Here is a 25,277-nt window from a genome sequence, read left to right as displayed (position 1 = left end):
ATATGTAACTGAGTGGGAATTGTGTTAAATAGGTGTGAAAACTGGTTCCGTTTGCAGGGATTCTGGTATTGACAGCATTTAAGAGCACGTGGAACTGTGCCTTCTGCCTGCCCTGCTGAGGGGCACCTTAAGCAAGTGTTTTTGAGATGGGAAGTATCTCAATCCATTCCTTAGATACTGATCTTCAGCGGGTAGGCTTGTTCTTAAATACAGAGAGGCAAAAGTGGGCGCTAGTGGGCGCTGTGGCTCCGTGGAAGTCACCGACGTGCAGGTTCTCAAACCGGTCTTGGGCAAGCACCAGAGGCTCAAAGAACTGCTGCCACTTCTGCTCTGACTGATAGTCGTCTGGGTCACCCCTAACTTCCCGGCCACTGTGGGGTCGCGGGGTCTCCCTGGAGCTAGTGAAGGGAAATGCACTCAGACATCAGCAGCGGAGCTTTGGAGGCGCTGTTCTTGTGGGTGGTGGGCGGGAAGCGGGAAAGGGGAGCTGCAGGGAGAGAGGACCCGAAATGGGTAGCAGGCAAACGAAGATAGGCGCGGGACGCACACAGTAGGGCGCGGGGTCGGGATGCGCGGCAGACGGGCTCGCACTGCCGGTGGGCTGCGAAGGTTCGCGCTGCCTCGGGAGAGAGATCTGACTTGTGTCGGGCCGGGCCCGATCACTTGGTGCCAGAATCAAGCGAGGAGGCTTTCTCCAAGGGCCTCGGCGCCGCACGCCCGGGGCAGCGCCGCACGGAGGAACGCTTCGTTCACGGACCCTCGCTCTCCCAAGCTAGAGCAGGAAGCCAGAACTCGCCAGCCCAGGCGCGCTGCGGGGCGAGGCGACCCTGCGGGCGCGGGCACGACTGACTCGGAGGCGGCTGACCCTGCGCCCTGCGCCGCACGGGGCCACTCGTGCGCGGTCCGCGGCGCCCAGCGCGGCTCATCCCGGGGGCGGGGCTCACCTGTCAGCGGCGCCCCACCTCGCGGGGCCCAGGGTCGGGTGGGCGGCGGACGGACGGGCGCGCTGCCCAATCCGTGCGCGTTCGCAGAGCGGCGGGCCAATGGGCTGCGTGCGACTGGGCGGGGCCCCACGTTTATAGTGCTCTGACAGCGCGCCCGGCGCGCTGACTCTCCGCGGCAGGGACGGCGGCGCCGGTCGGATTGCGGAGCTGCGCGCATAGCGGGTCCCGGCGCCCTCCCCGCACACAAAGGCCCGCGCGCGTCCGGCGCCCGCGGGGGTCCCAGTGCCCTCCTTCCTGCCTGCTCGGCGGGCCGCGAGCTGCGAGGATTCAGGAGGCGCCCTCTCTTCTCTCTGCGCTCCGGGACATGGAACTGCGCCGACGCGGCGCCCACTTGCCCGGGCCGCTGCCCGCTGCCCTGGATCTATAGTCAAGCGGCCCCTCTCAGGGAGCAGCACCCGCCACCCCACGCCGACTCGCCTCTCCGCTGCGGGCCTTTGTCCCAGCCCTGCGCCCTCGCCGCGCCCGCCCTCCGCGGCTGGCCCGGCACCCTGGAGCCGCACGGGAGCCGGCCGTCCCAGCTGCGTCCGGCGCGGCGCCCCGGAGCCCCGAGTCCGCCGAGCCGCCGCGCCCCGCGCGTTCGACCCCACCCCGCGCGCTGAGGGCCGCGCAGGGCGAGCGCACCTGGCCTCCGCGACCGCTGGAGCGGTGCGGCGCGTCCACCCCGGAGGATTGGGGATCGCGGCCCGTGGCCGGTCCCATCGCGTCCCGGTGTGCGCAGAACTGGGAGCGGCTTGGCCATGGCCATGGCCCGGTCCAGGAGGGACTCCGTGTGGAAGTACTGTTGGGGACTTTTGATGGTTTTATGCAGAACTGCGATCTCCAGATCGATAGTTTTAGAGCCTATCTACTGGAATTCCTCGAACTCCAAGTAAGTGGCGTCCACGATCCCTTCCTCTTCCCCGGCGCCCGGGCCGATCCCCGGGGGTACGCCGTAAGGTCCGGGCGGGAGGCGGCCTCGGAGCCTGTTTCTAGAACCTGAGGCTCCTGTTCCCCAGCCCCCACCCCGCCACATTTCTCTAGGTGGGGACCGGCTGGACTTGCTTGCGAGCGCGGGCTCCAAGGGGCTCTTCCTGGGGTTCCAACCTCAAGTGCTCGAGGGTGCCCAAAGCCCTGGCGACTCGGGTGGCACGTCGGGAAAGGTGTCGGATGGCGCTACCCGGCCCTCCCTTCTTTTTTGGAGAACGGAGGACGTCGCCAGTAAAGGGGCTCCAGGCGCACAGCGACTGGCGGGCTCCGGAGACAGGCAGAGATGCTGCGCTCTCGAGGAGCGCGGGAGCCCCCGGCCGGGGCCCCGGCGGGAAGGCGGCAGAAATCGGGGGTCTGGGGCAGTGGAACGTCCCTTTGGGGAGGGGACACTGGGCCTGCAGCGTCCGGGAGCCGGCGTGGCTCCGAGTCGGCTTGCTAGCCCGAACGTGCGCGGGGAGCTCGCTGGCTGGGCCGGAGAACTCGGGCTGCCAGCCCTCGGCACGTCGGCCTCTCCCTTCGCGTCGGAACCGGTGGCCTAGCCCTGGTGCGGTCCGGGTAGCTGGCTCAATTTTAACGACGCTTTTTGGAAAAGCTCAGGGCCCTGCCCAGTCAACGCTGCAGCCTTTGCACTCGGGGAGTCGAGAGTCTCTTGATCAGACTTGCTTTTAGCAAAGCGCACAGCCGGGAGAAAGCCAGGCCTGATGAGACTAACTTTCAGGTCTGGGCTCCCAGGGTGCGCTCGGGGTTTAGAAAATGCAAGCCATCCTTTGGTATACGCGGCCGGCCATGGTCCCGGTAACCGCACCTGGGTGCTACCTATTACCTCATCTTCCAACTACGGCCAGAAAGTGCTGTGAGGAATTCTGGACTCAGCCCTGGAAGAGTGTGGAGACGCTGGCTGGCTCCTGGCTGGAGGCAGACCTTTGAGATTAGAAGCAAAATCAATGGCCTAATTGGAGTTGAGCGTATGAGTAAAGATGAACGAATTGATTTAGAAATTACCCCCATAAGCAAAGAATTGCATCTACTCTCTTGAAAGTGGTCAATTTCAAATTCACCAATATAACTGACCAAACAGGTTCCCCTTCGAAAGGGAAAAAAAAAAAAAAATCTCCGGTTGTAAATGACCCGAAGCAGACATTTTTTGCGTGTTTGCCAGGAGGCCCCCTTGTTTTAAAGTTATTGGGGCCGCCTTTGATGTAGTCTGGTCGGGTATAGAATTTTTTTTTTGTTTTGATTTTTAATGTAAGGTGTTGTATCTGCTCCCCCGGAGTTCCATGGTTGCAGCCACACGGGATCTGCAGGCACCTGGTGGTGCCGGAAGGCGCCTGGCTGGGACCTGAGCGCCGCCGCCGCCGCCGCTCGGACTGGGGCCCTGGTGGTGGCTGCTGCTGACGCTCGTTCGCGGTGCCTACAGAGGTCACCCTTCCCTGCCGAATGCTAGCGACGGGCGCGCCCCTCCCCCGCCTCCCCGGGCTGCCTGCCTCTTTCCACTTTGCGCTTTCACTCGCCGCCTCTTTCAGAGGCTGTCTTCCTCTTCTTCTCTCCCCACGCCCCACACCCCCGGTCTGGATTTAATATTTATATTTAAATCTAGCTTAAAGAAATTCCCACGAAACCCTTCAGAGCAACAGAGAGACCTAAGTGTTTTTTTGTGTGTGTTCGTAGTGACCACTAGACTTGGGTGTGCAGCAGGGAGGATCAGAAATACTGACTTGTATGGAAAAAAAAAAACCAGCATTATGCATGCTTAGCATCTGGAGAATCCTGTCTTCTGTTTGTTACGTGTTAGGGAGGGAGTGGTATCTTACATTTACTCACTATTTTGATCTTTAACAGTATAGTTTTCTGAGCTGCCGCCACAGAATTAGAGAGAGCTGCTAAGGGCCTGCATTTAGGAGGAGCAGGCCTCCCTGAGTGGCTGTTAGTGTGACTGCTCCCTGGCCTCCACGGTAAAATGTCTTACAGTTCGCCTGAGGATGGCTTGAAGTCTTTGGAAAGCATGTGGCGGAATGCTATCTGTGGGATCAGAAAGATCTCTTCCTCGAAGAGCAACACAAAAGGGCCTTTTAGTTTTTAGTGCCTGGGGTTGCCTCCCTTATTCACTTTTCCAGAGGAAAGTTTCAGTGGATAAGATGTGGCAGGCAGGTAATCAGAGGCTTGGAAGTTTCACTTCACTTTGCATGAACTGTGGGACAAGTCACTTGTCCTAAAACGGGCATCAGTAATTAGATTTGTTTCATGCGGGGGTCAGCCTTTTTAGCAGGTGGTCCACACAGGGAGCATGCAGCAGCTGTGTGCGCATAGGGCCCAGAAAATCCTTTGTAAACTGGAATCTCCATCACTACTTTAGTCACACTGCCTGCCATCTCGTCCTGGAGAGTTTATGTAATAATCAGAAGTTCTGTGTACTCAGAGATTAGTGGCCGCCCTCTTAGATTCGCCACATTGTATCTGTAGATGCTGGTACTGTTTAGGTCATTTTTCAACTATTTTTAAGTTCTGGAAAGAACAGCAAAGCAAGTCATTTCTAATTAACAGTTCAGTAGAATCCCCCTTTCCAGCATAGTGTTTTTTGCCAAAATAAAGTGGCGTCTGGTTTTTTCTGTTGTTGCTTGTTTTGATGAATAATAGTTTCACTTTAGGACTAACAATGCTACACTCGCATAGTATTCTAGAATAAATTACACCTTTGAAAATTTCATTCCAGTATTAATTTATGTCTGGAGGTTTTATTTATTACATACTAGTTACTTCACAAAGCATTGTGCTTTTCCCATGTAATTTTTCCTCCCATACGTAACACTGAATTCCTGAAATTGATTGGCTTGATACAAAAGAATGGCTGAATAATATCCAGATAACCTGAAACACACGGGCCTCCCCTCCAGGTCAGGCCCTGAATAAATACGGGCCTGTCAAATTGATAAACTAAACTACAATGGATAGAACTGTTTAAATAGCCGCTCAATAACACATACATGCCAGCCTACCTTCTATTGTGTCTGAAATTCCTATTTTTGTAGATAAACAAATGCAGATTCAGCCTTGACTGAATAGCACCTTGAACTATGCGTATGCTCCACAGTTTGCACGTTGTCAGTTTTAATAGAAAGAAAAAGCACTGGGGTGGAGTTGGTACTGTTTCATGTCCACGTTCCTCACATTTTTGTCAGGGTGATCAACTGTAGGTAGCGGGGTTGTCCCTGTTCCACAGCTGAGCCCGGCAGAGCACAAAGACAAACGTGGCAACCACTTCAGATGAGGGTCTGAGCGTCCCGGGACTGCACTTCTTAACCTCTGCACTTACAGCTGCCAGCCCCAGAAAAGAGGGCCAGGTTAGGATGGTTTGCTGGGCACTTGGTTCTGAAGCGTTCACGAAGCTTAGCTGTTGACACTTGTCCTACCCATGCAAAGACATGCAAATGGCCCCAGCATTCCACTTCGGTTCTGACTCGGTGGCCGGAGCTGTAGACAGGCAGAATTAGCCACCCCCTGGGACTACCTAAAAACCAGGCCTTGGAATGGTTTCCCTAGTCTGCTGGAGGAGAACTGGTGGATTTAATTAGCTTTCCTAGAACCTCTTCGCATTGACTGAGATGAACCCTGTTGGTGGGTCCACATGAAAACCTCCTTCAACCAGCGTGGGCCCTGGAGTAAACTAAATCTTTGCTGTCTAATCTTCAGCTGAAATATTTCGGGTTGCTCCCAAGGAACTTAATGTGTCACCTAACTTGGATCGGCATTTCAAAGCACATTCACAGAACGGGAGACTGTTCCCGATCCCAGCATGACTGCGGGGCAGCGTCATAGAAGTGGGAGTGGCAGAGGCCGGGAAAATATGGACTGTAGACCCTGGGGAAAGAATCATTTTAAGGGACAGTATTTCCTTGACGTTCCAATGCAAACTTTATTCTTAAAATATCTAACTGCAAACTGGATGCTAAGATGCCTCCCTTCTCCAAAAGATGATTAAAATGTCTCTCGTCACTGCCTGCCTTTGCTACAGACATAAAGAACCTGTTTTTCAGGTCACTTAAACATCTGCATAGATTTGCTTATGAGATCACCCTTTGTTAAAGAGAAGTGTTGGACTGTTTAAAATATTTTGATTAAAATATGCAGATCCTGTAGAACTGCAAGCTTCCTGAGAGGGGTTAGCTCTCTCTAGGTAGCGCCCCCCCCCCCCCCCCCCGCCCCGTAAAGGGGAGGATTAGAAGGGGGCCGGTGCGGAATAAGAACAACCGAAAAGGAAGGATAGCAAATGAGACATGTTCCGAACAGCTTGGAAAAACTCCTGTGGCTTCATTGTCTCCATAAAGCCGAAGAATACAAAAGCAAGCAGTCAGCCCTTCTCCCGTGATGGGAGATGCAAACCGTTGACATGGCTCCCCTGTTTAACTTGTTTAATTCTCGTTTTAAATTCGGCACTATAACAGCCGTGTGAACTCTGAAGATTTCTTTAGTAACCCATTTTGTAGTTCGGAGTCAGAAACAAAGTGGAAGGGGCCTGACACAATTTGCTTTTATTTTTAGGCAAATCAACCCTGGTCATAGTTAATAAGGGGATTACAACCCAGACTACGTCTTTACAGATGTAAAGTAAATCAAGGGCGGCGCATAAAGAAACTGATCCCTTTTGATTGAAGTATGGTAAAAAGGCATAGAGGAGCCAGCAGCAGTAATCTGATTGTATGGCAATAAAACCACCATTTTCTGTCTTTCAGATAAAAATAATGTGGTAAATCCATGCAGTTCGTAAGATGTAAAGGCAGATAAAGGAGAAGCCATGGCAACATATAGATTAGCTTGATGTTAGAAATGACACGTCCCTGAAAAGGGTGTAGGGCGAAGGCCCTTGCTCCAGGCTGTTGGGTATTATGTGAGAGCCACACAGACTTGGGAACTCGGATTAAGAATCATGAAAGCCCCACTTGTGGTCTGGGATGGCTGAAGCCGTGGAGGAAAGCTGTACAGTTCTTGCTCATTGGTGGAAGATAATATGGCCAAGGTAGCTTTCATTGACGGCCTTTTTATAGACTGGGATGGAGGCTGATTAAACGCACAGCTCTCTGCAGTCGTTAGGGCCTGGAAGCTTTTCCTGCTTAACTCTTGGCCTGACAGAGGCAGCCATTCTGTAGGATTAGCCGCCCTTCGCTGCCCTTGCCTTCATCTATTTGGGCTTCAGGCAGAGACCTGCTGGGCAGCGACGGAGACCAGAGGGAGATAGGTAGGGCCCGAATTATCTGAAAAGAAAACAGAGGCCTTTTGATTTCAGGCTTCCCCCAGGGCCCTTCACGTCCCGGTACTGCCTGTGGAAGAGGGGAAGGAAGGCTGGGGCTGTTGGCCCTTACCTGGGCCCCTAGCTCTTCTGTGAGGTTGGTCTTTCCTTCCCTGGGGAAATTTAAGAAAAAGGAAAAATAGCAGGTGACAATGTTGGAAAGAGGGGGATTTAGTTTAATTCAAATACTCCATCTGGTATGTCAAAACCCATGAACCTTGTGATTCCAGGGGCTCCTGGCTTTCCTGACCGCTGTGATTGGTAATCTTTGAGTTGGACGAGATGGGTTTCCCGGTGGAAATTACAGGATTCCAAAGTGATAGTGCTGACATACACTGAAGGCAAAAACAAAAACTCTTGGTGTTGCTGACTGGTTACTGCCCTCTGTCCCTGGGTAAGGGAACTGGAGTTCAGTGCTGGTCTTCCACACTTTCCATGTCAGTCATTAAACAGAGTGAGCCATTGACTCCATCCCGGGTTAGGTGCAGAGTGACACCCACAATTGGTTTAAGCCACCAGAAAGGAAATATTTTCTTTATTGTCATCTTTTGGAATTTTAGGCAAGTCTGACTGTTTCTTCAGGACAAGGGGCTTTCTTCATGGAGTGGGTCTTGGATGTATGTGGCGTACACAAGGGGCCTGGGAGCTCTTTTAATAGGAACAGGAGGGTGTCTAGTCTCTCCTGCTTCTGTACACAGATGATAAAGACATCATTAAGCCCTAAATGTTCTCTTTAGACCCATTTTCTTGACTTTCTTCCTAGTTCTCACGCTGGATCATAGTTTGGGGGCTGTAGACACGTCGCTTCTGTGATCTGTTTTTTTTCTCTGTACTGTGAGAATTATGAAAGACGGTACAGTTGCACACCGCTCCTCATGCCCAAACACCTGCCACTTTGTGCCTTCCTTTCCGTCTTAATTCTGAATCTATACCAAAATATCCATTTCATTTGTCGAGATTCATCAAAGAGGAGGGACACTCTCTCATTTACAGGCTGGTCACATCCTAACACCTTTCATTCCCCATTTGACAATGATTGCTAATGGCCCATTCAGCTAAAGTATTTGCTTGTTAACGGGGAACAGAGAATGATAAATGTCCAGCAAGCTTGCCGCCTCCTTCAGCTTTTCACACACAGACTGGCGCATATTTATGGCCGGCAAATGACAAAGGGAGACGCTGAATCGCCTTGGCCTCCAGCTTTCCGTTAGGAACAGGGTTAAAGTGATTCAAGAGCTATGCAAGAAAGCCCTGCATGTGTTTACTAACTGTCCAGTGGTGAGCTCTTCTTCGCGCCTTTTCTGGACCCTCCATTCCATGGAGCATATCTGGGCGATATATTTTAGAAACAGCCTCTGTTTCTAAAGGGGAGGGGGAGGAGTAGACAGTAACAAAACCAGGAAAGTCGTGAGGAGATGGTAATGGGTTACCAGGATTCCCAGTGTAGCAGCGTTCAAAGCAGACCTGCTTCTGGGGTTGCAACACGGAATCAGCAGTGGCTCATTCTCAAATAGTTTCCTTCAGTGTACAAATTCAAATACTTGCTGATTTCAGATTTTAAAACCACAGTGGCAAAAGGCTCTCTTAAAGAAAGTGGGTTCTGTCTGCCCAGAGTAATTCTCTAAACAAAACAGGAAGAGCAAATGGGTTCTAGTGAAGAAGGTAGAGTTCCATCCTCCACAGCGGGAGTAGGAACTACCCAGGGGGAGCACTTTCCAAATGCTGTGGATGGGCCACTGGTGATCTACACATTCAGAAAACATCCTATTCATCAGGGTTGTAAATAGATGCTCTACAGGATGGTTAAAGAACCCAGTTCATTTTCTCCATCGAAATTCAGTTTGTCTAATTTTAATTACATTATTTATAGCACTTCTCTGGTACTGAAGCCCCTGTTGCCACCAAGACATACACTGATACTTTTTGTGGACACTCACCTTGAATCTCCCTAGAACATGTGAGTGCTGTTCCTAGGTTCAGCATATCTGTGTTAGAAGGGAGTGATTTTAATGAGGCCTCATCCTGACTGAGGTATGCGTGTTGTAGGGCACAGCTTGCTTCTTCCCGTTTGCCTGGGCTGTTTCCTCGCCTATGTGTATTTCATGGAGTTTCTGTCCTTCAAAGGCAGAGACGTCTTTGAGATGACCTCTTCCATTTACTCAGGGGATAGCAGATGAGCCTGAGGCACAGTGTGGTTGGTCACACCTCCTGACAAAACCCTTCAGTCCTTGCCTTTTCCCCACTTATGTTTCCTTACTGTGTCCCTAGAGCATTCATCCTCAGTCAGAATTGCCCACAGAAAACAGATCATTAGGAAAGACCCTAGATGCATTCTCTTCTGTGATGATGGAGATCTCTGTCCAGTTTTCCTTTGCAAGCCTATAGACCTGGCAGTTAACTCCAGGTCTCTATATGCAGGGCTGCTTCCAGGGTGCCCAGAACCCCAGATCTCTCTCTGTGTGCAGGGCCACTTCCAGGCATGCCCAGAACCCCAGGTCTCTATGCCCAGAACCCCAGGTCTCTATGTGCAGGGCCACTTACAGGCATACCCAGAACCCGAGGTCTCTATGCCCAGAACCCCAGGTCTCTATGTGCAGGGCCACTTACAGGCATACCCAGAACCCGAGGTCTCTATGCCCAGAACCCCTGGTCTCTATGTGCAGGACTACTTCCAGGCATACCTAGAACCCCAGGTCTCTATGTGCAGGGCTGCTTCCAGGCATGCTCAGAACCTCAGGTCTCTAGGTGCAGAGCTGCTTCCAGGCATGCTCAGGTGCTCTCCCCTTGCCTTTTTGGCAAAGCAAGGGACAGACACTGCCTTATTTCTTCCAACAGTTCACTCACTTCTGACTCTTGTGGGTATCCAATAAGTATCTGTGGGATGTGGAGGCACAACCCAGATTAATGCTGTTGGCTGCCTGTGTTCTTATCATTGGCTGTCAGAGATCCAAGATCCACCCTCCAGATCCAAGGCTCCTGAACTGAAGGGCACCAAAGTCATCTTCGGGGATTGTGGAAACTGGTATCTGATTCCTGGGGGCTAAGGAGGGACTGGGAGATACACACTTAAGCAGGCTCCCGAGATGTCGCCAGTTGCTGGTGTTGGTGGGAAAGCAAATCCAAGAGAACTGTTACCTTGGGTCAGCCTTTTGTGGGACAGAAATCTAGCAGTCTCCCTACTTTCAAAGGCTGTTTAGGGCCCTCGAGGAAATCTGGCCTTTAACCTGCCCCCACACCCCGTTCTTCCTTTTATAGGTCACAAGGGCCCAAGACAATTGGCAGTTGTAACTTGATTAATTCAATAAGTGTTTATTAATGGCCAGGTCCATTACTCTGAGAATAAAGTCAAGGCAGAAAAATCTCTTTCCTTGAGATTTAAATGCCAAGTAGAAACTGGAATATTCCATGCTGGGATGCCATGGCATTGTATGTAGAGGTGATAGGGGAAGACCAGAAGGTGGTCAGTCCTGGGTAGGGGTTCAATCCAGGTGAGAAGAAACTTGAGTTTTTAAAGACAGTAGTTTCTCTAAGCAAAGTCATGGTAGATTGCTGAAATATAGTAGTGCGCAAGCCAGAAGTCTCTTATTTTAGCGTAGGGTAGTGTCTATAATGTGCCTCTGAGTGGCCATAGCACAGAGTCAAGTCCCACAGAGTGGAACAGACAGGCCCTGTGGAAGAGCAGCTCATTGATTTCAGCAGCCTTTCTGATGTGGGGATTGTCAAGGACCCATTGTTTTAAACATGAGTGTCATCATGGCCAGGTCAGGCCATTGATTTCTCCAGGGCAGTGGCTTGGTTTGATCAAGGGCACAGACTTTGGAGTTCACCTGTGTGAGCCAATCCCTCCGTGTTGCTCATTTGTCCAGCTTTAAATTAGAGACAGTCACATAGCAGTGCTGAGTGAGAAAGTCATAAAACGGTGGTCAGGATGAAATGTGTTTAAGGGGCCTAGCTCTGAGCTTGGCACAACAAACCAGTAAATGTCAGCTACTGTTAATAAAATTCACTGGCTGTCCACCGAATACCATCCCCATACAAAGAAAAAAATGAAAACACTCTGTTAAAGAAGATGAACACTAATATTTTAAGCTCTCTGGTGTTATTTTGTTTTTGCTTGCCTGTCATTGCTGCTGATTCTTTAAGATTCTCTGGTCCATGAAGCACCTTTTAATTCCCCATCCACTGTCAGTCTAGACCTTCTTCCTCTGCTTCCCTGTTCCAGTGCTTTCTCAGAACACAAGTGTGTGAACAAGCCTTGGACATTCTTGTTAAACTGTTCAGCTGTGCATTAAGAGTAGGTTCTAGCCTGGTGGTGGAGGCGCACGCCTTTAATCCCAGCACTTGGGAGGCAGAGCCAGGCGGATCTCTGTGAGTTCGAGGCCAGTCTGGACTACCAAGTGAGCTCCAGGAAAGGCGCAAAGCTACACAGAGAAACCCTGTCTCGAAAAACCAAAAAAAAAAAAAAAAAAAAAAAGAAGGTTCTTTGGCCAAACCTGTTCTGTGTATCTTAGTAAAAGATGTTTGTCCTCGAGTGAATACATGAATCCAGCCTGGGTTCAGGGATGGGCAGTGTGGCAGTTTTGGGTTTTTTGTTGTTGTTTTTGGTTTTTGTTTTTTTTTTCATTTAGAACCCCTACTTCCTATTGGACCCTGTTTTATGTAATAGCAATCGTATACAGGGCTTACCACATACCAGCTGCTGCTCCAACTGCTGGATACATACCTTTTAAACCTTCTTTCTATAATTTATTTATTTTTATCTTATGTGCATTGGTGTTTTGCATGCATGTATGTCTGTGTGGGGGTGTCAAATCTTGGAGTTACAGACAGTTGTGAGCTGTCATGTGGGTGCTGGGATTTGAACCTGGGTCCTCTAGAAGAGCAGTCAATACTCTTAACCGCTGAGCCATCTCCCCAGTCCTCCATCATTAAATCTTCTTGCAGCCACCAGTGGGAAATATTTTTGTTATCCTCTTAACACTAGTGGAAAAATTGGGGCCAAATTGATTAACCAAGTTACCCAAGGTCCTCAGAAGCTAAGAAGTGGATTTGAACTGAAGTGCTTTGGTTTCGCTCTCTGGCTGTTAGGTTCTCTGCCCTTCTTTTGTGTTGTCGCAAGAAGAGGTTGGCTGTGGGTAAGTTAAGTGTGCATTTGCTCAAAGCAGTCCACACAAGGTAGAGAAAAGAGAGGCGTTGAATGCGATCTTCCCTTGTTCGTTTGAACGTTGAGCAGCCCTCATTTCTGCTGGGTGTCCGGTTCTAAGGGATCCTTTGAAGCTTAGATCTGACAAGACCATACCCACTGGAAGCAGTCATCATCAGACCGTCTGAAGGATGACTAGGCGGTTTTTACAGTATATAATATTAATGCATTTATTGTGTATGACTCCTTTGACTATCAACATTTTCCTTTTAAGAATTTAAGTGATTGGTCAGTTCCCCCTGGGAGAAAGTCAAGCTTCCAGAGTCACCTCCAGATTGCTGCTGAGTGTGTGTCAGGAGCTAAGGAGATAGTATGACATCTTTTTTAGAGTCTAGTCACAATTAAATGCCATTTTATTTTGGATTGTGGGAACTGTGCCAGCTTCCAGCTTGTCAGAGCTGAGAAGACTCAAATCAAGCCCAGGCCTATTTCTACAGCAAACGGGGAGTCTGGCTTCTTGCCTGTGGATTCATTCAGTTCAGCCCATCTGGCTTTTGATGTTCTGCGAGTTTGGAGCAGTTTGTTTAAGGAAGCCGGGCGGAGAATATTGGTGGGCCTGGGGTTCTGTGGACTCCACAGTGTCGCCTCTGGATTTGCATTTCCTCCACTCCGGCATCTGCCTACCTGCAGCACAAGCTTCCGGAGAAGGCAACCATGTCTTCACTTCCCTTGGAACTGAGACTCTAAAAGTGCCACCGCATGGCATCCGCTCAGCTAGCTCTTCCCTGCCCAGTTCTCTCTGTTCCATGTCAGCCTGCTGGAGTCACTGTTAGGACCTAACTCTGGAGCTGTTTTGTGATTTGGCCAGGGAAGAGAATTACCGCAGAGCACCATTCGTTCATATTTCCATCATGTGACGTGGTCCTGGGTGACGTGTATCAATCAGTAGCCAATTCCACTCCTCCTTTCTGCTGGTGCAGTTTTGTTACCCAATGGGTTTCTCTTCCCCCTCTTCCCCTATCCCACTGGTTGTGACCGGAGGAAGGTAACTCCTACCACACCCACGGGGACCTGTGCCTGACCCCTCCCCTGGAGCCTGGGAAGGAGGAAGTGCTGGGAACCAGCCATTTAGGGGCTTGTAAAGCCATGGCACACACAGCCTTGTAAACTGTTTGCTAGGCCTATTAAGCTTGCCTGTCACGGAGACTCCCTGCTCAGACCCAGAAAGCTGAGTGTCACGGTCCCTTCCGTCTGTTGTGGACTTACTCCTACTTCTGTTGCAGACGCACCTGTTGGCGTGCTGCTCTGTGGGGGGAAAGGAGGGGGCAGGCATGTGGCGGGGGAGTGGGGTTCTGTTGGTTGGACACCTGGCCAAAGGGAAAGGCTTTCATCTTAGTAGGGACAAGAGTGAATTGTGTTCCACAAAGGCAGGACACTTTGAAATGAAGAAACATGGTGGTGGGGAGGAAGAGGATGGAGGGCTGAAGGGACAGTGTGCACGGCCAGGACTGCCCCTGGATGCCTGGTCTTGGAGTGTTGAGGAGGCCGACCACTCAGTCCTCGTTAAATTTGCATGTGGCTCTCACCCCTGTGGCTTCACCACTCAGGTAAATGAGCAAATGGCTCCGGAACAACAGAGAGCCAGCTGGAGGTGCCCTTTGGACCCTTTCTCTGTGAGAGCCATCTTCCTCTCTAGGGCCTGGCCTACAAATAACATGGGTCCCACCTTCCTTTATAGACTCTTGCTAAAAGCACGGCTGGGAACATGACCGTGCAGGTGCTAACAAATTACAGTTGAGAAAGAGGGCTGCAATGCCTCCTGTCACTGGGGTTATGAAATCGGGGTTTCAATCAGGGAGCCTGCCTGGTCGGCTTGCCAGAGGGGCTGTCTGGCATGTACCATCGCTCTTCTTGCTTGCTCACTGCGTACTCCGTACTCCCCACCCCTCCAGCTTCATGCTGTAGCCCTTGAATCTTGCCTTGGCTGGCCACAGAATTTGTGTAGAGCAGGCAAAGAATGTTCTTTGGTCCACTACGTCAACGAAACCTTAGTTTTGTTCTTAATTCCATAGCAGATTTAAATAGTGCCTGTTAACTTGTGAAAAGACAGCTATGGCGTCTGCCTCACGCAGGTGAAGTCTGACTTGGAAACGATTAATAGGAGATACGTGTTTCAACCTTAGCCTGTTACAGGTGTGCGAGTGAAGGTGTTGAGGCGGCAAAGACAATTACATGGATAGAACTGAAGTAAATACCTGCACTGTTTTCCCTGGAGGGGGACCCAAACCGTTTAAACTGTGGGAATATTATCTTTGAGCATCTCAAAGTGAAACCTCCTTTAGTGACCAGCGTTTTCTAGCATCGTATCACAAACACACAGGAAAACAAAACAGGAAAACGCCGAAAGACGTCAGTTTCTGTGCAGTTGTGCAGCCACGTAAGTTGTGACGTTCGGTGTCCTTTTGACCCACTGGGAACTGTAGGAAGGCAGAGGGGAACGATGGATTTGAAGAAATGTGTTCCTCGTGGTGTGACTGTGGAAAGCAAGCTGAGGCCGTCAGGCCGGAGGCCCTCCACCATCACGGGGGTGCTCGGTGAGCAGAACTTTCTTCGGGCTGTAGATGGGTCCCTTCCTTCCTTCCTTCGGTGCCCAGCCCAGCTCCTCACCTGGTGGAGTTGCTGAACTGGTTCCTGGGGCTGTGTCGTCTCCAGACGCTTGGATTTCTGTGCTTCTCATCTTTCAGCTCTTGAAAAGGTTTGGCTTGCGGTTGGTGTGAAGTTTGAAATGCTCACCCCCCCCACCCCCTCGATGTCTCGCATTTAGAACACTTTAATGGTCCCCAATTGTACAGCCTGCTTTTAGGTCCCCTTTCTTATCCTTGAATAAATCGGGTTCAAGTTGCACGGAGTATTTGTTTTAGAAAACTGAAAGAAAGGGGCACCTGTGAAAACAGGCCACTGTTCCAACACACACACACATTCGAATTAAAGCAGAAAATGTCAGTTAGAGCCTCCAATTACTACTCACTTCTTGGAGGTTTGAAGCTGTTGAGAAGATAGCGGTGTGCTTGCTGGAAGTTTCAGGGTAATTACTTGTTACTCTAAGCATGGTATCTGGTAACCTAGTTCTGTGTGAACCTGACACCCTATAGCTAGCTACACCCCACTATTTCTCTGGTTTCAGAATAAGTCTGTGTAGAAACTTGTTCTGATGTTAAAATGCCAAAGGGGGCAGTAAAGTGCTGTTCACTAAAAAGGGGGAAAAGTGTTTCCCAAGTATTTCTTCTGGAGCTATTGCCTTGTCTGTCCTGGGTGCTACTCCTTCACTTATTCATCTTGTAACAGGTGCTTCTGTGGGGCGGGTGGGGGGTGGGGGCACTTCTAGAGCAGCTGATTAAGCTACTGCAGCACTCTAGTAGGAAATGGAGGTAACGTGAAATGGAATATTCTGCCTGTTTATATCAAGTCCACACACCCATGATGTGAAGCCTTTCTCCCAACTGCATGGAACATTCCAGAAAGGAATGTGTGGTGCTAGTTAGCCTAGCTGCATACGGACATCAGAGGCGTTGCAGAGTTGAAGGCCAGGGAATGGCCTGATCCTGAGGGGTTCTAGTGTCCACTTTCAGTGGGGGATGAACTCACTCACACATTGTCGTCCCCCCCCCCCCCCTCCACCTTCCCTGTGGCCTTTACCACTGAATTAAAGTAACAATACAAGCATTTTATGGAGAAAAGTCTGTTTCCCAAAATGTGGCAAATCTCAAGTGTCCTTGATATACAGTGCTGGCTCAGGAATAATCTGGTGTGTGAATGTGATTTGAGGTTTTCTACCTTCTAGGATGACCCAATTTGTAAAACTCATTCCTTAAAAATGTCAGCCCACTTCCTGATTTGCTCAGTGATGAAATCTAATTCTATTTAATCTCTTATTTCTCATTTTTTGGACAAATATCTGTTCTACGTTTGTCAACTAGGGGGCTGTTTAGTGCGTAGACCACCCTGTGCATTCTAGGGCATTGCATCAGAAAGTTAAAAGATCTATAAGCCTTAAATATTTAAAATGCTTTCAAAATTAAAGCTAAGAAAGCTAGTTCAAAAAGCTAGCTCAGGTTTCTATGTTTGTTCACTGTTTGAACTTTTGGAGTCCTGGGGGTTGAACCTAACCACGTACATGACAGGCAAGTGCTCTGACTCTAAGCTATCTCCTCAGTTCTTTCTCTGCGTTTTATTTTGAGACATGGTCTCACTGAGTTGCCCAGCCTGGCCTTGAACTCACTCTGTAGTGCAGGCAGGCCTCAGGACTGTGACCCTCTTGCCCTAGCCTCCTGTGGAGCTGGGGTTACAGATCTGTGCCTCCAGGCCCAGCAGGTTTGGTTTTTGAAGCTGTATGTTGAAAAGTAGTGCCCAACCTGCTCACAGAGTCTGCTTACTGAAGAGAACTTTGAAGCCCACTGACACCTAAAAGTCAGCATAGCCCCAGATGGTTACAGGTAACCAACCATTGATGGCACGGTTGTCCGTGTGTGCTGGTCTCTGTGGTCAGTCCAGTACACACCACATGTTTTACAGAGGTATCTATTTCCAGCTCGAGTAAGTCATCTGTGTGCAGTGGTCATACACACTCCTGGGTTGCCTAACAGTGAGGCCTCTTCAGGGGATGTGTCTTTAGATGGGTCTGGGCTGTATGAACAGCTCAGTGTTTACTCACCCAGACTAAGATAGCTACAGGACCACCTTTCCATATGCAGTCCGCGGTTGACCAAAATGACGTTGTCAATTGTGCAACTGTACTAGCTGCCATTTTAAATGAAAGGAAGCCTAGGATTTTCAGTAGGGTGTGCCGTGTATTTGCTTATGCATCTGACTTTGCAGTGTTCTGCAGGTAGGAAAACTTACTGTCTCCCGTCTTCCCCTTCAGTTTTCTGTGGCTGCATCGTCTTCTCTGTGAGCTCTGGGGACATACTTCATAGACGCTTTGTCCCTGACCTGATGGTGCAGAAATAGGAAACAGTTAAATCGATTTTTCTGTGTGAACCGTGTTAGGTAGCAGCTGACATTTTCTCCTCAGAAGCTGTTGCTCAGCATTTCTAAGCCTGCGCCGTCCCCCTCTCTGGAGGGGGCTCTACCTGGCCCAATTCCCTAGACACAGGAACTGGTCATTGCTTTGTGTTGCTGACTTCACCTGTGTGGTCACAGACAGCATCAGCATCCGGTAGCTGTGCGGTAATTTCTAAGATAGCCTTTGCGTTTTGCCCCTGTGAGGAAACACATAGGATGTAAGGAGGCGTCTGCACAGAGGTCCATACAGTGGAACTAGAAGAAGAGCAGGGGAAATTGAGATTTCCCTGATGAGAGAGAGGTGATGGAGTGGAACTTTAGGTCCACAGCTCTGTCACCCACCAAAGTATCTCATCTCCTATGACACAGGGTAAAGGTCAGAGGTGAATCTGGCAACAGTTGCCTCCATCTGCTCCCAGGCTTCTGGTGACATGGTGTGTTGCACCCACAAAAATCGTGTTTCCAACTCCATCAGCTGATCTGTGTGTTCCCTGTGTTATTGCAGCATTTTAAACCAGCCTGGGTTCACACACAGGCTTAGGTTTCCTCCTCTGCTCCTCGTTAATTCTACTATGTTCTCAGCTATGAACATGAAAGAATATTAAGTTGTGTGATGTTAATAGAGGTTTTTACAATGAGAAGTATGAAGTTGAGGTGTCTAATTTAAGTTATTAGAGATCTAATTTAGATTACTAAACATTAGTGTCTACTGTATAGATCATTAGAGTTACTCAAAGTATCCTGTGTGGAGCACTTTTGTGAGAGTCTAGTTTGGCAAATGCCTTTTTCAAACCTGAGTTAAATCAATAGGCAACCCGCAGGTAAAAATAGATTCTGGCGTCAAATCCTTTTTACACCAGGCCTCTGGCTTTGGAAACCCTACTTCGGAGTTGCCTGTTTTGTCCCGGTTCCGTTCTCTCTCTACCTGAGTCAAAGTCATGGAATCTATTGTCTGCTTGGAAATGATTCACTGGGGAAAACCAGAGGAGTGTCCTGTTTCTGCTCAGGGTTCCCCTGTAAGCCCCTGGGAGCTCCCCAGGGAAAGTGAATGGAGCTAGGGGGCAGTGCTTAGGCTGCCATGGGGTGGTCCATGCTCCTGGCACGCAGCCAGCAGAGTGCTGATACTCAGTAGGCAACACGGAGAGAAAATGTCCGACTCTGCTCTGTTCTGGCGAGGCCCATTGTCCCGGGCCTTAAACGCCCTGCTCCTCTGTAGGAACAGTGTGAGTGGTGGGTGGCTGGTTTTGGTTGCGAGGTGATCCTTACCTGAATATGCCAAAACAAGCCAGAGTGTGGCTCCCACCATGGGTTACCACCAGTAATTTAACATCAACGGGTTGTTGTCACCGTAACTTTTGGAGCACTTTCTCCTGGTCACCCCTTGTCAATGTATTATTGTTGAGTGTTGCCTACTATTCTAGGCACAGATGTGTGTGTATGAGGTCTGACTCTCCCAGGATACGCCAAGGAAAACAAATGCAAACCCATAGCTTCAAAAAGGGCTCTGTTTACTGACTTGACTATCTATAACAGATTTTATGGCCTTGTGTTCCTCTAAAAGGTGATTGAGAAGCACCCCGTTTGCCGTTGATAAACACTGTCTGCCTGGAATATTTGGAGTTTGTCTGTAACTTTACATCTAAAATACAAATTCTAGGTGGTGGGCCCATTTCTCTCTCACCTTTTGGTTCTTGGCCTCCTAGAGCAAGGGATGGATGCCAGGTGGCCTCCTCAGAAGGCCCTGATTGGCCCAGCTATCGTACACAGGGCAGGCAGCTAGATTTCCATAGCTCTTCGTGGGATTCTTGCAAGGCTGAGTGTGTATTGACTTTCTTTCTCTTCCCCTTAACTTCATAGCTTATCTATGGAAAACTTGATCTAGGAAAACATGTATTTCACAAAACCAGATTTAGATACTAATACGATACAGTGGGAACTGAGAAGGGCAGGGAAGGGCTTTTCCTGTTGGGTTTCATCACTCTCCCCGAGGGCTTTATTTCTTCCACAAGGTGTGCTTGTGTGGCTTAGACTATAGGGTGAGAGGTGAGGGGAGCAAGGCTCAGCTCTGCATCGGACAGGTAATGGTCTTGTGGTTAGCGGCCACTGGATGTGTGTGGCAGCCATCTTATGCTTTAAACAAGGAGGTTGGAGGTTGCCAGAGGCTGTGGAGACCCACAGAGTCAGGGTCAGAAACTGCCCAATGAGTCAGTGGAATGACACATTGGCTTGGTTCCGCTATGTGTTTGTCCCAGTGAAATGGCCTGTCTTCAGAGCTCCAATCTTACCTGTGACCTGCCATCAGTTTGGGGCACATGATGTGACTTCAGCATGTGTCGCCGCTGTTAGCTTGTGTTTGCTCACTCCTGTTCTCCCACTAGGACATAATTTTGTTGAGCGTTTTTTGGGATCACACACGTGTGGGAGCAGCCCTCCTTTGGGGAGCAGAGTTGTGAGCTCCTGAAGACCCAGTCTTCATCTCTTAACATCACTCAGAACATCTAGAACAATATGCAACTTGCTGGACATGCACATTTGTAATCCCAGCCCTTGGGCAGTGGAGGCAGGGGGATCAGCAGTTTAGGCTAGCCTCACATAGTAAGTTCCCGGCCAGCCTGGGATATAGGAGACTGTGTCATGGGAACTCTTTCCCTGGGAAGATGTAAGCAAATGCCTACTCCGTCCTCATAGGACACCAACAACGAACCAAAGTATGATTCCGTCAAAGTCCAACTTGGGGAACCGATGAGTATTTTGGGCTCCTTTGCAGAGCAGGCTGAGGAATTGCCTACAAGACCATGGGTGACCCGAAAGTAGCCACACCACTGAATAGTCTCACGCCGGCATGGATGGCAACTTCCCCGTAGCTGCATCGATGGACTTTGCCTTCAGTAACCTTTCACAGTTTGTAAATGCTAGCACCTCTAGAGCATACAAGGCCATGTAATACAGAATTGCATACAGCTAGCTGGCAGGTGATGTCAGAGTCCGAAGGTGCATTGGTCCTCCCCGCCCCTTCTTTCCATGAGGAAATGTCAGCAGGCAACAGGCCCGGTCCAGGGACTCTTGGAAGCAGTCGCAGCTGTCCGGATGAAACGATGGTTGTGCGTGGAGGACAGCACTCCCCTGTCCCCGTCTCACAGCAAAGCCCCAGTGTGGTCGTTGTGTTGCGTTACTCTGGCTCTGGGAAGGGGAAGGCGCTCTAGAGGTCTGCTCTGAGAGTCTGTGGTGGTGTGCTGACCCTCCACAGACAGACTTCAAACAGTCTCGGTGGAGCCCTTAGTGTGGAGTCCTTGCCTGTGGATTGCCATGCAGAGGCTTCCCTCTTTCTTTCATGAACACTTGCAACAGCAACTTTTTCTGGGAAAAAGATCAAATTCCGGTATTTATCTTCCTTGAAGCTTTAGAAACAGTAGGTTTGGCCCGAACTATATCATACACATGTACTTAAAACTTAAGATCCAACCCCTCCAACTGTGTGTTCACAGGTTACCATGCTGCTCCGTCACCAAACTGCACACACTGAATTAAAACTGATTTGCAAGATGAATCAAAAACTCATTAAATTATTTATGTGATTTGTTCCTCCTGAAAATGATCATAAAAACCACAGCAGTTCTTGAAGCCACACCAGCTGATGTGCTCAGTGTTCCTGACCTCAGTTCATCAGCACCAGTGTTGGGACTGGGGCCTGGTGACCTGGTGATAGAAGAGACTGCTGGGTCGTGACTTATCTGAGTAGAGGGGACCACCTGTGTGATGCCAGAGTTAAGCAGCAAGCAGCGAAAGAACTGTCCTCATAGAGACCTTGGGAAAAATTTGAATGAAGAGAGAGCTTAATGAGCCAGACTTCAGACCTAAGGGATACTACGGCATGGGTGGGTAGGGGTGGATGGGGGAGTGTCCCCAAGACTTGCACAGATATACTGGTCAGCTTAAAGAACTGAATGGGAAGATGAGAACACACACCTCAGTTAGAAAGACCCCGGATTGTCGAGGTCAGGGAGCCATCCCCTCCCACTGCAAGATGACGAAAGTTCTGGCCTGAAGGACTGACAGACTTCTGTTTTTATATAGGAGACATGTACCAAGGCTAGGTGGCACGTTACATGGTGTCCCACTGTGCCGGCTACACCAACTGCAGAAGGAACGGATTAGGGAAAGGGAAAGTGTGAAGCAGGACAGGAAGCCTCAGGTGGGAATTGGCCCCGGTGTTTGCTGGTTGGTTTGTGTGAGCCTTACGGATTTCCTTTAAAGGTCGAGGAGTAAGAAGAACCAGGAGGGAGAGCCATTTAATGTTCCTGGAATTTAGTGTAGTACCTATTGCCCCCCATCTTGTCCTGCTACAGCCACAGGACACCTCAGAATCACTTTGGGGAAAAGGAGGAGAGGGTGATACATGGGCCCCGTGGAACTTTGTTGAGTTTTATCCAGCAAGAAGAACCCACCTAGAAAGAAAGAGTTGTGTGTAGGGAAGCCTTTTAGTCCCTGGAGTTGTATTTTCCCAAAGTCTCCTGATAATTGTGGGAAATGACGGAGAGGCCACTTCAATAGTTCTCTCAGTTTGTTAAGAGTTATAGAGAATTCTTCAGCAATATACACATGGATGTTTTAAATTCATTACAATTTATAAATTCATTTTGAATTCTGTCTCACAGAAAGATTTCATTATTAATTGATCCTGTTCACCATTAAATACACACACAAACACACACACACCCATTTGTATATCCAGGGGAGGGCTAGTGCAGGTGGCAGTGTGCTCTACAAGTCAGAACGACAACTTGGAGGACGCTTCTTCCACCAAGTGGGTCCCTGGGATTGAACTCAGGTCATCAGGCTTGGTTGCAAGCCCCTTTACCCACTATGCCATCCTGCCTGTCCTACTTTTGTGTTTAAGTGAGTGAACAGTAAATATCATATGTTCTTGCTAAAGGGACTAATTTAATTAAACAATAAAAAAAAAAACCTGATGTCAGTGGACCACCCTCTCTTTGAGGTTGTATAAGAACACCCAAGGAAGTAACAACAGGCAACCTTGTGCATATGCAGTGTGTGTGTGTGTGTGTGTGTGTGTGCGCACGCACGCGCATGCCTTAAAAAAGTTTCAGGGAGTTGTTTTATTTATTTATTCATTTTTTAAGACATGGAGCTGTGAAAGAAATGTATGTTTTGGTGGGGAGGAGCAGTGGGACCTGGAGGGAAGGAATAGGGCATGTTTAGGACCAAGATACATTGTATACATGTACAAATATTTTTAAAAATTAAAGTATCAGTTTTGAATATGAGTCTGAAATGTAAGTTGTGCCTTCTGCTACTTTGTAACCGAATAATACACTGGCTGAGAACTGGCGGCTTGTTACATAAATCACGATAGTTGGTGTGGATTTGAACTTTGGGAGTCCCATCATCCTTTCCTTATCTGTTGCTGCATCCTGGCCCCAAGGGTCATCAAGGCTGGTGGGCATCTCTGGCTAAATAATGCCAGAGTCCAGGCTGGAAGGATTGGGAGGCAATGCTTTGTTCGGGAGCTTTAATATTTTAATGAGCCTGCAGGCTTGGCCGCTCTCTCTGAGTGTGTTGTTAATGTTAGCACTCACAGAGGATGTTCATTAGGAAGCTCTTGTTTCAGTGTCTCAGAGAAACTCCCCATTAGGGAAGATCTTTCAGCAACATGGCCAGCAAGAAAGGAAAGGAGGAGAGCTTTTAGCTGGGAGCATCCAAGGGATTTTGTATCAGTAGTCTTAGTTCTAAAGATTTGTCGAAGAATTAATTGGAGCAAATACATCTCAAGGGAGGCGGGGAAGGGAGATTTGTAGACCAAGGAGGTACTTGTTGTCCTCATGAGGAGAGGGCTCTTCATCTTGCAGCTGAATCAATACGACGCTAATTATTTCTGGTTATCTTTTATGGGTTTGTAAGACATTTCTTTTGTTCTGTGTAATAAAAAACTCATTGTTTGATCAGTGACTGACTAATTATGATAAGTAATTCGAAACATTCTTGATGAAACTTGTCTATTAATTAATATCAACAGCACATGGAAACTACCAGGACAACAAAGGTTCTGTGCATGCGCTGTTCCTGGAATTGATGGGATCTCTCTGGCATGCCCAATAAACCGCGATGCCAATGGTTAAAAAATAACAAACAGGTGGGAAGGTCTGACTCACCACCAGGGAAGAGTTGTTATAAAGTTGCACAAAAGAGTATTGGAATATTACAAGGGCGGGGGTGAGAACCAAGTGTCAGTAGGCCGCTGGGCCTGATGGTTCAAAGAAAGGATAGTTCATCCTTTTGTTTTCTGAGGTTAATTCCTCAAAGCATTTGTTCCCTGAAGATACCATTGTTGAATCAGAGTGTGGTGCTGAGATGTCCGTGGTTGGGGGTGATGGGTAGCGTCTGGTTCTTTGATGCCTGTCATTAAGAACGTTCACTTTTATCAACTCAGTGGCTTTTCTTTTATGCTTTTTAGATTTCTACCCGGACAAGGCCTGGTACTATACCCACAGATAGGAGACAAATTGGATATTATTTGCCCCAAAGTGGACTCTAAAACTGTTGGCCAGTATGAATATTATAAAGTTTATATGGTTGATAAAGACCAAGCAGACAGATGCACTATTAAGAAGGAAAACACGCCCCTGCTCAACTGTGCCAAACCAGACCAAGATGTGAAATTCACCATCAAGTTTCAAGAATTCAGCCCTAACCTCTGGGGTCTAGAATTTCAGAAGAACAAAGATTACTACATTATATGTAAGTATAGTTCTCTCTCTTTGTTTCGTAGGAATTAGGATAAGCTAACTAGGTTTGTATTGATTTCTGTTTCCTTTAAATTACCCTGATAAATAATTTGCTGAGAAGCTTTGTTCATTTTTTTTTTCCAAAAAAAAAATTGATTGAAATTTGGGACCCTGTAGTAACAGTATTAATTAAATATAAATACTCATTGGGGCGAACCTGCCAGGATTCTTATGGTGTTGAAATAAGTAAATTATATGAAGGGACTCAGCATTTCTACTAACAAAACCATCTTTAAGGACCTTTGGTGAGGTTTTGATAGGTAAATCTGTGTGATGCTTTTTCTCTCCATCCAGCCATCTGTCCATCCATCCATCCATCCATCCATCCATCCATCCATCCATCCACTCATTCATTTAGTGTGCAATTCTGTTCCAAGAACTGTGTTTCAAAGCTAGGACTCAATAGAGCAAAGTGTAATAGTGGTACGCTTCGCGAGGACACTATCACTCCAGACAGGAGGAGCTCAGAGCTTAGAAGCATGGGGCTTACAGACAAGTGCCAGTCCAAGTGGTCATGTTGAGTCCTGACTAAAAGCCTAGGTGTGCTGCCTGAATGACACCCCTGTATCTGTCATAATGGAGGATAGATATTCACTGGGGGTAGATCTGAAGTGCATTTGTGAGCTGTACCCATTGTGACACATGCCTACTGTGTACACCAACCAACTCTCCTGGTCCCAGTGTCATGGGTCTTGGTACAGCTGCTCACATGGTTCAAACAATGAGATTCTGGTTAATTTGTTTGTTTTCATGGTATACTTTTTACGGGCTTTTTGTAGTTGTTTTAAATTGTAGTATTTAGGATGAAACTCCCAATTCATGTAGGCAAGTACTTGACCACTGACCTACATCCCCAGCCCTCAAGTTACCCTCCTTCCTCTGTTTCCCTAGACTTCAGCTCCTTGTACTACAGTTGGCCTCTGGCTTGGCTCCCTTAGCACCGTATCATTAGATTGGAAGTCTGGCTTTCTCGAGTTACGACCTGCTCTTTATATTACAGAAGCAGCAATTCACTGTAT

The 25,277-nt window shown here is 48.7% G+C and overlaps 1 protein-coding gene across 2 annotated transcripts in view; it reads left to right on the top strand.

The window, feature by feature from the left end:
• Positions 1-1,606: 1,606 nt before the first annotated feature.
• Efnb2 (ephrin B2) overlaps positions 1,607-25,277 on the top strand; it is a 44,153-nt gene continuing 20,482 nt past the window's right edge. Inside the window, exons 1-2 of one of the 2 annotated variants that reach the window (XM_052751624.1) lie at positions 1,607-1,872; positions 23,928-24,211. In XM_052751624.1, coding sequence (XP_052607584.1) covers positions 1,742-1,872; positions 23,928-24,211 — 415 coding nt within the window. In that variant the 5' untranslated portion in view covers positions 1,607-1,741. The remainder of the gene's footprint in view (positions 1,873-23,927; positions 24,212-25,277) is intronic. The other variant, XM_052751623.1, reaches the window with a different exon arrangement.

The sequence above is a fragment of the Peromyscus californicus genome, unplaced genomic scaffold (assembly GCF_007827085.1).
Source record: "Peromyscus californicus insignis strain IS unplaced genomic scaffold, ASM782708v3 Scaffold_23__1_contigs__length_62951481, whole genome shotgun sequence".
NCBI classification, from domain to species: domain Eukaryota; kingdom Metazoa; phylum Chordata; class Mammalia; order Rodentia; family Cricetidae; genus Peromyscus; species Peromyscus californicus.
Note: the sequence above shows the minus strand (reverse complement) of the source record. Positions and strands in the feature narration are given on the sequence as shown.